The 15,477-nt window shown below is 37.5% G+C and overlaps 2 protein-coding genes across 35 annotated transcripts in view; one reads left to right on the forward strand and one right to left on the reverse strand.

The window, feature by feature from the left end:
• The window catches only part of Ncor1 (nuclear receptor corepressor 1), a 155,256-nt gene extending 139,798 nt beyond the window's left edge, over positions 1–15,458 (forward strand). For 9 of the 27 annotated variants that reach the window (XM_076870297.1, XM_076870295.1, XM_076870320.1 and 6 more), the window contains 7 exons: positions 1,274–1,417; positions 3,788–3,930; positions 4,776–4,829; positions 7,871–7,924; positions 8,413–8,634; positions 10,981–11,160; positions 12,647–15,458. In XM_076870297.1, coding sequence (XP_076726412.1) covers positions 1,274–1,417; positions 3,788–3,930; positions 4,776–4,829; positions 7,871–7,924; positions 8,413–8,634; positions 10,981–11,160; positions 12,647–12,834 — 985 coding nt within the window. In that variant the 3' untranslated portion in view covers positions 12,835–15,458. Of the gene's footprint in view, positions 1–1,273; positions 1,418–3,787; positions 3,931–4,775; positions 5,585–7,870; positions 7,925–8,412; positions 8,635–10,980; positions 11,161–12,646 lie in introns of those variants that run through there. The other 18 variants (XM_076870306.1, XM_076870313.1, XM_076870315.1 and 15 more) reach the window with 8 other exon arrangements.
• Positions 495–15,477, reverse strand: part of Ttc19 (tetratricopeptide repeat domain 19) — a 43,934-nt gene continuing 28,951 nt past the window's right edge. For 2 of the 8 annotated variants that reach the window (XR_013092681.1, XR_013092678.1), the window contains 2 exons: positions 9,696–9,767; positions 495–6,022 (listed from right to left, as the gene is read on the reverse strand). Coding sequence is in view for 3 of the 8 variants with exons in the window: in XM_076870330.1 (XP_076726445.1) it covers positions 15,065–15,091 (27 nt within the window). In the remaining 5 variants the exon portion in view is untranslated. Of the gene's footprint in view, positions 9,768–14,724; positions 15,092–15,477 lie in introns of those variants that run through there. The other 6 variants (XM_076870334.1, XM_076870331.1, XR_013092679.1 and 3 more) reach the window with 5 other exon arrangements.

Here is a 15,477-nt window from a genome sequence, read left to right on the forward strand (position 1 = left end):
CATGCTAGGCAAGCCTCTACCACTGAGCTACAACCCCCAACCTACTGAATTATTTTGAAGCAAGTCAATCAAGTAAAAAAGCGTGTTTAAACTGTTCTCACAATTCATATTGTTGTTTTAACACCCATAACTGATTTTTAATCTGTAAGCAAAATAAAGAAAAAATTATATGTAGTTCTAGCATAGAATATAAATGCTGTAAATCAAATAAATATGGCTGGCAGACATAGGAAAGAGAAGGGAAGTCACAGAAAAGAGGTAGAAGGATATACATGCTAATTTCTTCATTTTAAAAAAAGGTTGAAGTATGCTGCTTAAGGTTAAATAGACAAACATTAAAGACAAAGATTATAATAGCTAAAAACAAGAAAAAGGTAAGTCAAACTCTTTCGTGGAAAATAGTTGATAAAAATCAAAAAGTAAAGGTGTATATTTAGTTTGGGAGGTAAAGACCAAAGGAACTAAATATTTCTAAAAAATCAGAACTAGATGAATTGATTGTGAAAGGAAATGTTTAATAGTAATATATAGATATTGAAAGTCACAAGTGGTGTTTAGTATGCATAATCTCTATGTAAAAGACTTTTAAAAGACTCTAAACAAGCTGGGCATGGCAGCACACACCTGTGATCCCATCAGCTCTGGCGAATGAGGCAGCAATATCTCAAGTTCAAAGCCAGCCTCAGCAATAGCAAAGCACTAAGCAACTCGGTAAGACCCTCTCTCTAAATAAGATAGGACTGGAGATGCTCAGGGGTTGAGTGCCCCTGAGTTCAATGCCCAGTATAAAAAAAAAAGTGGTATTCAGAGGAAAAACATTAAATTGCAGAGAAGGTCTCACACCATTAACTATAGTGTGGGTTCACTGGTCAGAACTCTTATGTTTCAGTTTAGTCCTTAATGAGCAAAGACTTGATAAGTTATGACCAAAATAAACAGTAAAACCCTTGAGGGCACAATTGAACTAACTGGCCAAAGAGCAGGTTGGAGTCTGATGTTGAAGTACATGCAGAGCCTCAGGATGGAGCTGCTGCTGCTGCTGCTGCTGCTGCTGCTGCTGCTGCTGCTTCCGCTGTTGCTGTCCTGTGGTACTAACTGGTATATGACTCCTGAGTCCGTGGAGAAAAAGGCATTTTCAGTAATTAGATATATTAGATATAATAGAAATCAGCAATCTTTACTTCTCCAGAATGAAGTCATGAGTTAACAGTTTCTGTTTAGAATGATCAGTCAATATGTAGAGGGCAATCTAACCTTTTATATGTTACAACAGCAGACCTGGGAAATCTCCAGAGAGGAGTCACGTCCCTTCAGAGCCCTACGAGCCCATCTCCCCACCCCAGGTTCCAGTTGTGCATGAGAAACAGGACAACATGTTGCTGTTATCTCAGAGGGGCTCGGAGCCTACAGAGCAGAGGTGAGTGCACTTCCCAACCACAGCTCCTCTGCAGGGGTCAGGCTTAGTGGCTTTTTGAACTTTGACCACTTAAGTCTATTTTCCCAGGGAGCTAATGCTAGTGGATTATAGCAAAAATATCATCATTTAAATAGATTTGAAAAAATGTTTATTACTCTTGAAATTAAATCCTCATATTCTTTTAAAGAAAAATTGTGGTGGGGGAGGTGGTCCCTGACTGATTCACCAACATTACAATTTAGTCAATATTACCATTACATTACTGTGTACAAAGCATTGCAGACTATATACAGACCAAACTGCTTTACATATTTTATCTTTTCTAATCCTAACTCCAACCCTCTGAATGATGAGATGTCTTTGATTTGGCCCAATCCAGCCCCTCTTCATACTTTACCAGAGTGATCTGTCTCACATCCAGTAAAATGCTATATGGCTAGCATGGCATTTGAGTTCCCTCAGGACCTAGTTTACACAGCTTTACACTGAATTCCTTTTCATCTATACTCATGCTGTTTCCTTGGTGTGTAACACCCTCCTTGATGCTGAAAGGTAAATACATGATTTACCTCTGGTCAGACTGATAAGAGGAAAGTCTAACTCCCAAGTGTATTTCTAGTGCATATACTCACAGGCAACAAACAAAATTGGTGCCTTCAATTGAAATGAAGAAAATTTATTTTTGGAGAGGGAATGATATTAAATTTAATTATATATTTACATGTTTAAGACAGGGACCATGTTTTAACTCCTTTGAAGATATAAGTTTTCTTGTGTTTGCATGATGAATGAATCTACAGGACCAGATGAGGTTACCAACAGCTTTCCTTCTATACACTCTGTTATCATCTCTGGCCCCTAGCTAGATCATTGATGGCCTAGAACTATTAGAGAGACTTGATTTCTAAAGTGTATTAGTATAGGAAGCTACCAGTGAACTATGAAACCCTTCCATTAAACTCAGCTGGGACTGAAATGACTGTTAAAAAAAAAAAAAAATGGACAATTTTGTTTTTACTGTATAGCTAGTCTATTCAAATCCAACTGATGACTGCTTAAGTAAGAACTCTTATTATTTTATAGGCAGGTGTGCTATTAGTTATAATTTCAGTAGTAATTCTAGGGCTGGTAATGTAGCTCAGTTGGTGGAGTGCTTGCTTTGTATACATGAAGCCCTGGGTTCAATCCCCAGCACCACCAAAAAAAAAAAAAAAAAGTAATTCTGTGGCTTAGAGGTAGAGTACTTGCCTAGCATGCATGCGGCACTGGTTTCAATCCTCTGCACCACATAAAAAAATAAAGATATTGTGTCCACCTATGACGAAAAAATAAATATTTTAAAAATATATAAATAGATAATAAAATGATAAAGTAATTCTGCTGGACATAGTGCTGCACACCTATAATCCGGCAATTTAATGAGACCCTATTTCAAAATTTAAAAAAAAAAGGGAATATAGCTCAAGGATAGAACACTTGTCTAGAATGAAGAAGGCCCTGGATTTACTCTCCAGTACTGAAAAACGCCCCCCTCAAGAAAAAGTATCTCTATAAGCTAGTAAATAGCTCCCCAATTTATATGGTAATCATAAATAGTTCATGCTTATAAGCTGTTTCTCCCAGGCACAGTGGCACACTCAGATGACTCAGGCAGGAAGATTCCAAGTTCAAAGTCAGGGTCTGCTGTCTGTAAAAAATTTTAAAAGGGCTGGGGATGTGGCAGTGGTTAAGTGCCTGTGGGTCTGATCCCTAGTACCCCTTAACTACCATCAAAACGAAAGTATTCCAAATTTTCCTGCTAATATTCATTTGCTACATGTTGATTTCTTAAAGAGTGCCTACTCTGGATTTATCTATTTTAATCCCAATTTTACAGTTTCATCTTTGAGAGTTAAAGTATTCTTAACCCATTTTATCTTATCATTCCAACTGTGGAACATCTATGAAAAGTAATATATTCTTATAAGTTATATACTCACATTACTTTAACATTACCTAACATTATATAACTAGATTATGATTTCCAACCTATTTTAATGCAGCTGTGTCATTTTTGTTGAAATATTTTCAAAATCTTGGCACTTACTGGGTTACATGGTATACTGACTGGCTTTAATTTTTTTTTTTTGGTAGACAGATACAATACCTTTTATTTATTTATTTTTATGTGGTGCTGAGGATCGAACCCAGTGCCTCATACTTGCTAGGCAAGCACTTTACCACTGAGCCTCAGCCCCTGGTCACATAATTTCTTAACGACAAATATAAGCTGTAGTTTTCCCAGTACTCTATGACCATCACCATTATTAATAGGAATGTCCCCAGGTTAGGAGTATATGATTATAATAAACTGAACTGTGTTCCTAACAGAAATGATTCCCGCTCACCAGGGAGTATAAGCTACTTGCCTTCATTCTTCACCAAGCTTGAAAATACATCACCCATGGTTAAATCAAAGAAGCAGGAGATTTTTCGTAAGTTGAACTCTTCTGGTGGAGGTGACTCTGATATGGGTAAGTGGGATTTCTTTCATTAACCCTGAATAAAACATACATTAGTATTGGTATTGCCAACATTGCCTCTTCTGTAACCCTTAAGTTTGAAGGCATCTGATCCTCAACACCTCCAACATATTTAATCCTAAATTCATCCCCAAATATCTGCCAGTTCACAAGAGTTCCTGCTTAAGCAGGAACCTGCTCCTTTCTGAAGTTGCCCATTTTCTCTGGGAACTAATGCTATGTCTGGGATACTTTTATGTGGGTTTGGACAGTTGTGGGGGTTTGTTTTTAGGTCACCGATTTTAGTTTTTTCTTTTTGGGCCATTTCCATACGCCATGTCTTCAGATAGGTAAAGACTATCTGAAGTCATGTCCTTTGTGAGTCTATTAAATATTCCTAGTTTCATTGATTGTTCTTCACATCCTTGTTCTGAGTAATCCTGCTATCTCAGTTGCTCTCCACAAAATAGTGTGATATGATCTAGTGTAAATTCATTGTTATTAAGGTAGCCTAAGATCTTATCACCATTTTTTGTTGGCAGTCTAAACACTGAAGCTATAAATACACAAAGTATGAATATAGGTGTCAAGTTCTCTTAGTGGGCTACTTTTAAATCACACCTTTCCCCTTCTCAAGGCAATCTGTGCTTGCTCCCTTCCAGCTACTTTCTCTATCCCACCAGGGTCTCTCTGGACATTCAGCAACTCTGGTAGACTTACCGTATAACATCATCAATAATAATGGTGAAGGGAGACCAGTAATGTGTGCTAGGCACTATTCTACATATGTATGTATATATGAATTCAGTTAATCCTCACAAACCCACATGCTACATATAATTATCTCCATTTTGTAGATGAGAAAACTGAGACTCAGAGAGGTTTAATAACGGGCGCAGGTTACATAACTAGTAAGTAATGGGGCTGTGGTTTTAAACTCAGGCATTCCAACTCCAGAGTCTATGCTTCCAGTGATGTACTAACAGGCTTCTAACAGTTCTATACTCACAGCATCCTTAGCCAGATTGTGGTTAAATATCCAATGAAACTCTATGGCAGAACTTTCCTTTGGGCTGATGTGCATGCATTCATCAGAACCCTCCTGCACTTGGTCACGCAGCACGCTCACTTGTACTATCACCCAGTCTTACTTATCCGTCATTTCCATCCTGTGGTAGAATCTGTATAGACCCCCGTTTGCTCTGTTTCTGCCATCTACCATCTACCGGTCTCCTGACACTGCCAAAAGAAAGGAAACTGTGGGCTCTGAACTGTGAACTGCCAGGTGTATGTGTGTTTGGATCTGTCTCACTTTGTGATTAACCGTTGAATGTCAAAGAGAAAAAAGGATGAGCCCAATGTCACTTCCATGTGAATTTATCCTAGCTTTTAATTATTAAATTCTTTTTTTTTTTAATGGCAACAAATCATCTCAAAGATAATGCCAACCAGAACTACTGTCAGCCCTATAGGTACCATATCCCCCTTTTAATATTATCATTACAGTTTTCTATCTCAAAGCTTCAATAGTCTCATCTATCATTTATAGCTTCTCAAATGTCACCAACTACCTTCATGTTGAAATCCTGTCAGAATTCAAAGATGAACCTGTCAAAGCATGGAGATGTAGATCTCAGAGCAGCCAGTTTGGAACTGTTCCACCTTGGTATGGTCTGCACTTGTCCCTCTAGTCTTTGTCTTGCCCCCTAAGTGGGAAAGAAATTCCTGATGGAGAAATACCACTTGGAGTGAAGAAGCCTACTTTTGTTCTCTTAGTGTTTTGCATTGTCCTTGACAGCAGCCCTTACTCACCAATTGTACAAATGTTTATTGAGCAGAGTTCTGTGTTAACCGATGGTCTCTACTCTTAAATGAGTGATGAAACAAGTTATCCAACTTTAACAGGAAATAGAGTATTAATGTCTTAAGGCAAATATTAATAAAATTGCTCTAGAGTCTAGGATATTTTTGAATGCAAACCTTGACTGTTGAAAGGGGAATTCACAGTGGGCTCCAGGCCCTAGAGCACTATTCAGTTCTCATTGGGAATTGAACTGCCATCAGCAACCAGGAGGGCTTTGCTCTGTCTCAGTTCCATTTCTTCCTATGAAAGACAACAATGACTTCATTTTTTAAAAACCTTAGTGCTTTAAAACTACCTTTAGCTGAGCATGGTGACACACACAGTGTAACCCCAGGAACTCCAAAGACCGAGTCAGGGGAATCCCAAGTTCAAAGCCAGCCTTGGGCAACTTAGACTCTCAAAATAATAAGGGTTGGAGATAGAATTCAGTGATAGACCACCTTGGGTTCAGTTACCAGTATAGCAAACCATCTCTTTGCAGCTTCTGACAGTGAGCCTTTTCCTTTCTCTGCTCTTTCCTTCTGTTCTCGTCTCTCAGATGCTACATTCTCCTGCTATTTTGGGTAGTGGTGGTTGTTTTTCTTCTTCTCTACTTCTTTGGAAGTTTCTTCTGTCTTCTTGGAAGTTCAGTTTTGCTTTGTTAGTCCTTGAGATTGTTCAGGGCTCTTCTCATACACTGATCTCTCTCATCCACTGTGAGGGTTTAAACTGTCACTTTCATCCCTAGGAAACTCTGGTTTTATCATCATATCTCTACTTACAGACCTTTGCAGACCTCATTTCTTCTTCAATATCTTACTGGCTCGCACTTTCTTGGCTTCCTCTGTTTGCCTTCCACACAGCTCTTAGATATCCACCTTTCTTTCCCCTCCTGAGCAGTTGTCATATTTTATCTTAAAACAAGGGGTCCTTTTTTTCATTTTTACCAAGTTACCCAGGTGATTCTGATTTGTGTGGCCTAAGAAAGTAACACACTGGGGCACATTCTAAGTAAATATCTATATAGTATCATTGGTTGAACTTCATAAAGTTATTAGTTGATCATTTTTGATTAATAAGCAGGTAATTTTATTGTGATTCAGCCAACAATTCAATAAATATTTGGCATATGAATGAATAAGTTCTATTTCACAAACCCTGTGGTAACTATAAGGCTGTGTTATTAAGATTTATATTTACTGTGTTTCCTGGCCCAAAAGACGACCATTATCCGTAGCCACTGTCCTAGTTCCTCTTATCAGTGTCAAGCTTTTCCTGATCAGGAAAGTTACTTTCTAGGCACACTCTTCCATCTTCACTGATGGCTTTCATCTCTAGGTAAAAATCCATCCTCCTGTTACTTATTTAGTCACCCACTTATTTCCCGCATTCTTTTTTCCTTTTAAAGTTCTCAACATCAAGTTCAAAGAAGTGGCAGACACAGCATTTATGTCCCCATTTTGTGCCCCTTCTCCTTCGGGCACAAAATTATTTAGAGGTAGTTCCCAGTTTATCTGCTGTTTTCATTTAAACTGTACAGTTATAAAATGCAGTTAGCAGAAATGAAAGAATCAACAGGCAGACTCTTTTGTGTGATCCAGGGAATGTCCTGAGAATGTTTTTAGTTCCATGGTAGGAACTTAAGTCAACTTCATACTCACTGAGGTGTGACCTTCCCCTTAATCTAATCTCAGGCTACCTCAAACCCATTGGTACTTTCAGGAGTCAACTTAAAAGTCCAAAATTCTTTGCTAGGAAGCCTGGATTCCTGTTCGGAGAAGGACTTTTCCCTATTTGTTTTTCTCCAGCAGTGCAAAGTTTCTTTCCCCTTTGTAAGTTATATTACCTCTATTTTGAGTTTCCTACCTCACCTGTTAATGTCCTGATTTCCTTGTTTTTCTTTTTCTTTTTTTTTTTTTTTAACTATTTCATTTTGTATACTTATTAACAGATGAAAAATAAAGGTTGAGATCATGGAAAATAAAAAGGTTAATTTTATTGTAAGATTTGCTTTTTTGGTTTAGGTTTTTTTTTTGTTGTTGTTGTTGTTTGTTTTTTAAATCAGCATACATGATTGTCTCATCTCAGTTAAATGTTTTTTAAATACAGCAGCTGCTCAGCCAGGAACTGAGATCTTCAATCTGCCAGCAGTTACTACATCAGGTAAATACATTATTTACCAGTGTATTTACCAAAATACATTATTTACCAATATGAATTTGGTACAGTAGCAGACAAGTCCAACAAATACACATTGAGTACTGACTGCATGCCAGGAAACTGCTCCAGTGTGCAAAAATGAAATAAGAATTTAGTTAAGGAGTCAGTAGAGTCAATACTTCCTGAAAAGATAAATGAGCAAAAGAAATTCAAATCTGATAAGTAACAGTGTAAACACTAGGAAGCTGACAAAAAAGAAAACCTTTAAATGAAAAATAGACCTGTGGGTGACTGATTCCCTGGAGTAATAAGATTCCTTAAAATATCTGCACATGGAGAAGGCTATTGTATGGAGCCCTCAGTGGTGTTCTAAGCAATTGCTGAGTGCTGTGCGAGTTGAGTGGGCTGGAGGGCTGGTGTGATCTGTTCATTTCCCTGTGGCCCTGATCTGCCTCTCAGACAAGCAGAAATGGCTTGATTGTCTCTTCCAGGCTCAGTTAGCTCTAGAAGTCATTCTTTTGCTGATCCTGCCAGTAATCTTGGTCTAGAAGATATTATCAGGAAGGCTCTCATGGGAAGCTTTGATGACAAAGTTGAGGATCATGGAGTTGTCATGCCCCAACCTGTGGGAGTAGTGCCTGGTAGTGCCAGCACCTCAGTTGTGACCAGCAATGAGACCAGGAGAGATGAAGGAGACCCATCACCTCACTCCGGTAAAGTTTTCATTTTAGTGACCTGCTGCTGCCTTTCCCAAGGAACCAATTTATTTATTTTACCAGTTCTGGTGCATTACCAAGTAATTGCATTTGTCTTTATTGCATTTGTCTTTATGGGCTCAGTCACCTCTTTCTTTAACAGAGAGAGAAAAAGTCTTAAAAACGTTTCATATGCCCAGATGATATAGTAACATTCTAGGTTACTATATTATCTGGCATCACAGTATTTTTGTTTGTTTGTTTCAATTTGTTTTTAGTTGTAGATGGACACAGTACCTTTATTTTGTTTATTTTTACGTGTTGTCAAGTTAGAACCCAGGGCTGGGGATGTGGCTCAAGCGGTAACGCGCTCTGCTGGCATGCGCGGGGCACTGGGTTGGATCCTCAGCACCACATAAAATAAAATAAAGATGTTGTGTCCACCGAAAACTGAAAAATAAATATTAAAAAAAAAAAAAACAAAAAAAACCCAGTGCCTCACGCATGCTCAGCAAGCACTCTACCACTGAACCACAACCCCAGCCCTCACAATGTTTTTTGTTGGTTTGGAGGGGGTAGGGATTGAACCCAGGGGCACTTTACCACAGACCTAAATCCCCAGCCCTTATTTATTTACTTACTTTATAGACAGGGGGGCCTCACTACGTTGCTGAGGCTGGCTTTGAACTTGTGAACCTCCTGCTTCAGCCTCCTGAGTTGCTGAGATTACAGGCATGTGGCACTACACCCAGTACATATCTGTACTTACCTATACATTATCATGACAGAAGCATACATGTTTTTTAATAAAAGTGACTTCCAATTGTAAGAAAAAATGACAGGCACAGTGTAAGCTTAAGCCATATGGATCACATCATCTAGAAAGTAGTGCTGCTGCTGCTGCTGCTGGAGAAGCATTATTCCAGACATATCTTAATGTACACACACAGATAAAAAAGTTGGATTAGATCATTTTTTACCTCCTGTTAAAACCAAGCATACAAAAATTTTATTTACTCTAAACGACTTTTTTTCTTAATCATTTCAGAATTAATATCTTTTATACTTAAAAAATTTACCTGAAGTTCAGCAGTATTTCAGTTTTTAGTTTAGGTTTATTTTCTTCTGTTATCTTCAAGCAAAAGCTCTCACTATGTTTAAGGAAAAGATTAAAGAGATTAGACCTTTTTTTTAACCTACACATAATTAAGCTAAAGATAGTTACCGGCTACTCTAAAAAAAATGAGCATTGTCTTTTCCTTCCTGCTTACCTTCTAGTTTGTATTGATTTTTAGGAGAAAGTCAGGCTAGGGTTGTGGCTCAGTGGTGGAGTGCTTGCTTAGCACGCCTAAGGCACTGGGTTCAATCCTCAACACCATATAAAAAATAAAAGGTATTATGTCCATCTACAATTGAAAAATATATTTTAAAAAATATACTTGAAGGTTATGATTGTGACTGGTATGGAATTATGAGCCTAGTTGTATAGGATTTGGGATAGGGTGAAAATTATTCTGTTGGGACTGAGAAATTGTGCTAGTGACCTGAGCTCTGATCACTTTTGAGGTCTGATATTTTTTTCTAGCGCTTAGTATGTGGTTTAGTGGTAAAATGTTTGCACAGCATACACTGAGGCCCTTAGTTCAATACCCCAGTGCGTGTGTGTGCACACACATACATTTATATATATACATACACACACACATACATGTGTTATTGTAGAGCCCAGTCAAAGTAAGTAAGTAAATAAATAAGGGCTGGGGTTTAGCTCTGTGACTCCTATGAATTAAACAGAGCCTGAGAAAATATACCTTTGCTGAGGTCCCATAGTGGCATAAAGAGACATCTGCTAAATACTTTCCCTTTGATGTACACTTCAGTGGTGTAATTAACACCCCCCACCCACCATCACTGCCGCACCATTTATTTCTTTCAAATTGAGAGCCAGAGAGAGCAGGTAGGTAGTAAGAATTTAAGATTGTGTAAACCTTCTCTTTTTTTAGCACAGCTTCCATATTCTTTTTTATTTTTAGATGTTGATAGACATTTATTCATTTATTTATATGCAGTGCTGAGAATCAAAACTAGTAACTCACACATTGCAGGCAAGCACTCTACCACTGAGCCACAACCCCAGCCCATCAGCTTCCACATTCTTAAGGCCAGCTTTGATGTTTTAACAATATTTGCCACATTTTAAGTTTATAACATAAAGATGTACCCCTTTGTTGTGTTTGCTGCAAGTGAAATTCTGGCTTTCTTTTAAATAGTGCTATTTCATTGTGTACTAGAATCTGGATTTTTTATGCTATCATTCTAATAAATCTGTATTATTTAATAGTTTAACTTGGATTTCACTTTTAGCAGGAGTTTGCAAACCAAAGCTGATGAGCAAGTCTAACAGCAGAAAGTCTAAATCTCCTATCCCTGGGCAAGGATATTTAGGAACTGAACGGCCCTCATCAGTATCCTCTGTACATTCAGAAGGTGATTACCATAGACAGACACCAGGCTGGGCCTGGGAAGACAGGCCCTCCTCCACAGGTGAGGAACCCAGTTTAACTACTAGAAAGCAACTTCTATCAATGCCTTGTCACTCCTCCTTATAAAAACTTAGAAATACTTTATTCCCCCTTCTGTATCACTAATAAGTTCCACTTTCCAGAATAAAAATTGAATGCATAGAATCTTCAAAATTTTTAATGCAGGGTCTGATACCATGAACTAAAAAGAGCTATGAAAATAATCTCATCCATTTTCTATCTGTATTTATGCTGGTTGGTAGCCAACATTTGCTATTTGCAAAGCAAATAAGTCTATGTAAAGTGCTACTCCTAAAAGTGACTTCCCCTTGTTAGTATTTCCTTAAGAACTTCCTTATGAAAGGCTAAGAAATCAAGTTCAGAAATGAGAAGAAAATTACATCTACATAAGCTGATGAAAGTGTTATTTTGTGCCTTTTCATAAACTTTTTTTTTTTCCTTTATTTTTATGTGGTGCTGAGGATCACACCCAGTGCCTCACACTTGCTAGGCAAGCCCTCTACCGCTGAGCTACAACTCCAGCATGACTTGCTTTCTTTTAAAATAAATCGGATATTTGCTGTGTATTTCAGAGAATTATATACTTAGAAGAACAGTATATATTATATGTAACCAAAAAAATTTTTTTCAAATGTGCTCTCCCAGTGAGAAAAAAATTTCGCATTAGACAAATACAGTTTAGGGCTTTTCTCTTCTAAAATTCTCATGCCACGTGGCAAGTAGTTGTGTATTAGTTTGAAAGCTTACAGCCTAGACAATATAGCTGCTTCTCACATGTTGAGAAAGAAATTACTATTAGACCATAAAAATGGTATGTTTTTATGATTTCAGTTTCTTAAGCTAGGGAAGTGTTCAGGGGACACAAGGTAGCAGGGTTCTTAGTGTGCCCTACTTCTATACCTGCCCAGTGAGATTCTGGTAAGTAAACACATCGTGCTGCCCCTTAGCCTGCTGAAGTTTCTGGATACTTGTCCCCTCATCTTCTGAGCATTATACTGTTGCATTTCTCTTGAGCAGCAAATATACTACTTATGGTAACTTTGAAATAATTGTTTTTGGAGGTCTGTTCTTTTGCGAAAATAGAGAACACGTCTGAATATATAAATCCATATTGTATCTATTGCTTTCATTTTATTGAAATAATCACAGAATTGAAAATTTGGGACTTAATGGCTTAATATTCAGTAGTTCTGTGTGATTCTCTATGGAAACATAATAGTAGTTATAGAGGTAACTGAAAGTCCAGCCCTGGGTTCAGCAACCCTTGTGCTTACTCTCATTATTCATCCTTTTTATACTTGCACTGATTGCTGCATGTCACTAGCTAGAATCTTAACCGCTGAAATGCTAGTCCTTCTATGTTGTATTAATTGTGTCACAAGACCATTTTAGCAAAGTAATTCTGTGCTACTCCATCCAACCTAGGTGGTATTGGATGAAACAGCAAGTATGTGTACGACACTGAGACCTCATTTTTCTTTTGCCAGGCTCAACTCAGTTTCCTTTTAACCCTCTGACTATGCGGATGCTCAGCAGTACACCACCAACATCCATTGCATGTGCTCCCTCTGCTGTGAACCAAGCAGCTCCTCACCAACAGAACCGGATCTGGGAGCGGGAGCCAGCCCCTCTGCTCTCTGCACAGTATGAGACTCTATCCGATAGTGATGACTGAACTGCACAGGGAAGGAATGGGAAGCAGGGAATGGGCACAGAGGAGGGAGCTTTAGTTTTTTGGTAATTTTATTTTCAGTTGCAGGTCAAAAACCTGCCCTCCCATAACTTGTGCCCAGAGACTTCAGGAGAGCCAGCGCCACAGATGAAGAAAAAATGATGGAAATACATTTGGAAAATCAAATGGGGGTGGGGGGAACTGCCTCTGATACAGGCTATTCAGTGGATCCTAATAATAGTGGAGGGTTGAAATGTAGTTTCAAAAGTGGACAATTTCTGTTCTTACATCTGTTTATAAAGAAAATCATAATGTCTTTAAATCACTCTTATGTAAATAGATGACCTTTTTGCAGTGTATCCCCTTGCGGTAGTATCTGGTGTACTTATGTTCAAATCAGCGCATCAACGTTGGGGGTAATTTTTTAAAATCTTTTTTGTCTATCTTTTTAACCCTAGCCTTCTAAACAAACCTCATACAGCCCAGTTATAATGTTGGCTGTCACGGGCATTGTACTTTTATCTGATTTTTTCTCTCTAAATTCAGCTTCCCAGTGATGTTTAAAATTTTGTGAAAATGTTTAGATTTTTAACATAGACCCTGTCTTAAAATCTATACATTAGGGTCAAAAGGTAGGAGCAACAGAATTCTGCCATACTGTAATTTCCAATGCAGGCTTTGAATTTTTTTTCCACTAGTAGCACTGAAAAAAAATATTACTGCATGGATATGTTATAGTTCAGTTTTTAAAGTTTTAAAGGCTTATTTGAGGCATACCTCACTGTTATGCACACTGGTAATTTAACCATGCCCCTAAGTATACCTTTTCTTCTGCATTTGATGCAGTCCAACAAAGCTTTTGTTTTGAAATAAATTTGACTACCCTGTCCATAGCTACAGATTATTTGTTATTTAAGGCTCTGTTGTCTCAGGTTTCAAAGGAAAAACACATTTTTCTTAGTTTGATATATGATTGGTTGAGATAATATGATTGGTTGAGATAAAATTAGATAATGATCTGTGTATGATCATCTGTGTATTATCTCATTCTCTTTTGTGCTGCATCCTGAACAAATGTCATGGTGAACACACAGTCCTTTTCCATCTCTACATGTCACCACCTACATTGTTTCCTTGGGAAATCATTTACTATCATTTTTCATTTCAGATTCAAGGTACAAATAATTTAAAAGACTAAGTCCTAATTATACTGAAGGGTCAGTTTTATCCATCATTAAGAATTGCTTGTAAAATTTTTTCCATACAATTTAATCACAGCATTTAAGCATTTTTCCATAGCATATAAATACTAATGGTTTGGGGAAAATGCTACTGGATAACTGGAAGGAAGTCTCAGAATGAGTAAATTAGCATTTTATAGACTTTCAAGTAAACCTAAGATAAATCTTTTCAAGCCTCTTAGGTAAACGGGTCTATGATTAACTGCTGACTGAGACCCTCCTATCACCTGTTTTACAGAAACAGGCCCATATCATTCAATAAATGACAAACAGGCTCTAACCCATGTATGTCTGCAATCAAAACCGTTACACCTGTCAGTCCACACTTTTCTTGGTCCTCAAAATAAACTTTAGCTCAGGCTTATGGTCGGAGTTCCTATTACTTACAAAGTTGAGGCCTTTATTATTATAATCAAACATAATTTTAACGTGAATGGAAAATAACAACTAAATGTTCTAATGAATGTTTTCTGCTTAAAGGTTTTTTTTTTTCCCCCCCAGGTACTGATTAATATTTTTGAACTTTGTTGCCAACTGACCCAAACAGATCATGATATTTTTCTATGATCCTGAGGGTCTTAAGCTATCTATCCCAAGTTAGGTTAGTTTCTGAGAACCTACTGGATCAGAGCCTAACTTGTCACTTTTGCAGTTCCATTCAAGCACCCCAAAGTGAGCTGCCACTAACACCATCCTCATCCCAACACATTTATGTAATGCTCCATCTACCATCACCTGGAGAAGAGATTTTAGAATGGGAGATAAAAATCCATCATTTTTTAGGTCAAAAACAATAAAAAGAATTCTCATACAGCTTAGCTACAAAGCAAATTATTTAAGAGGGGCAGAGGTACATCTTACCATGATGTAAATCTCAAGCATAGCATTTGAGAATGACTGATAACTTGCTGAAGTTAGGTGCAAACCAATGCATATAACATCTTGCGGCAGGCTGAGATTTAAAATCGTCCTTACAACATGATTTTTAGCACTCAGAACATAATCAAGGTCTTCCAATACTGTTGATAGAAGTATTTTCACAATTTTCCATTTTATGTTTATAGTTGGATATTTCAAAATACTTTAATTTTGGTATGTTGATTATATTTTGAATATATTTATGCCCTGAAAATTCCAGTGACATAAGACAGTACAGTTCAAAATTTCAAACTACACTATTTTAAACATTTACATTTAAATTCAAACCAATCAGTAAAGGAGGTCGGTCCTTTTCTTGCTTCACTTCCTTGTTTTATAACAACTTTCATGAGAATACCCGCATGCAGAGACTTTTTGAAAATTCAGTTTCTCCAGGAGAGGAACCACAAACCGAATCATTGTGGAAGATTAAAAATTCTTAAATAAAACTTGGAGTGAAAAACCTAACTTCTGGTAACGCTTGCAA

This window comes from Callospermophilus lateralis, chromosome 11, assembly GCF_048772815.1.
Source record: "Callospermophilus lateralis isolate mCalLat2 chromosome 11, mCalLat2.hap1, whole genome shotgun sequence".
Classification (NCBI taxonomy): Eukaryota; Metazoa; Chordata; class Mammalia; order Rodentia; family Sciuridae; genus Callospermophilus; species Callospermophilus lateralis.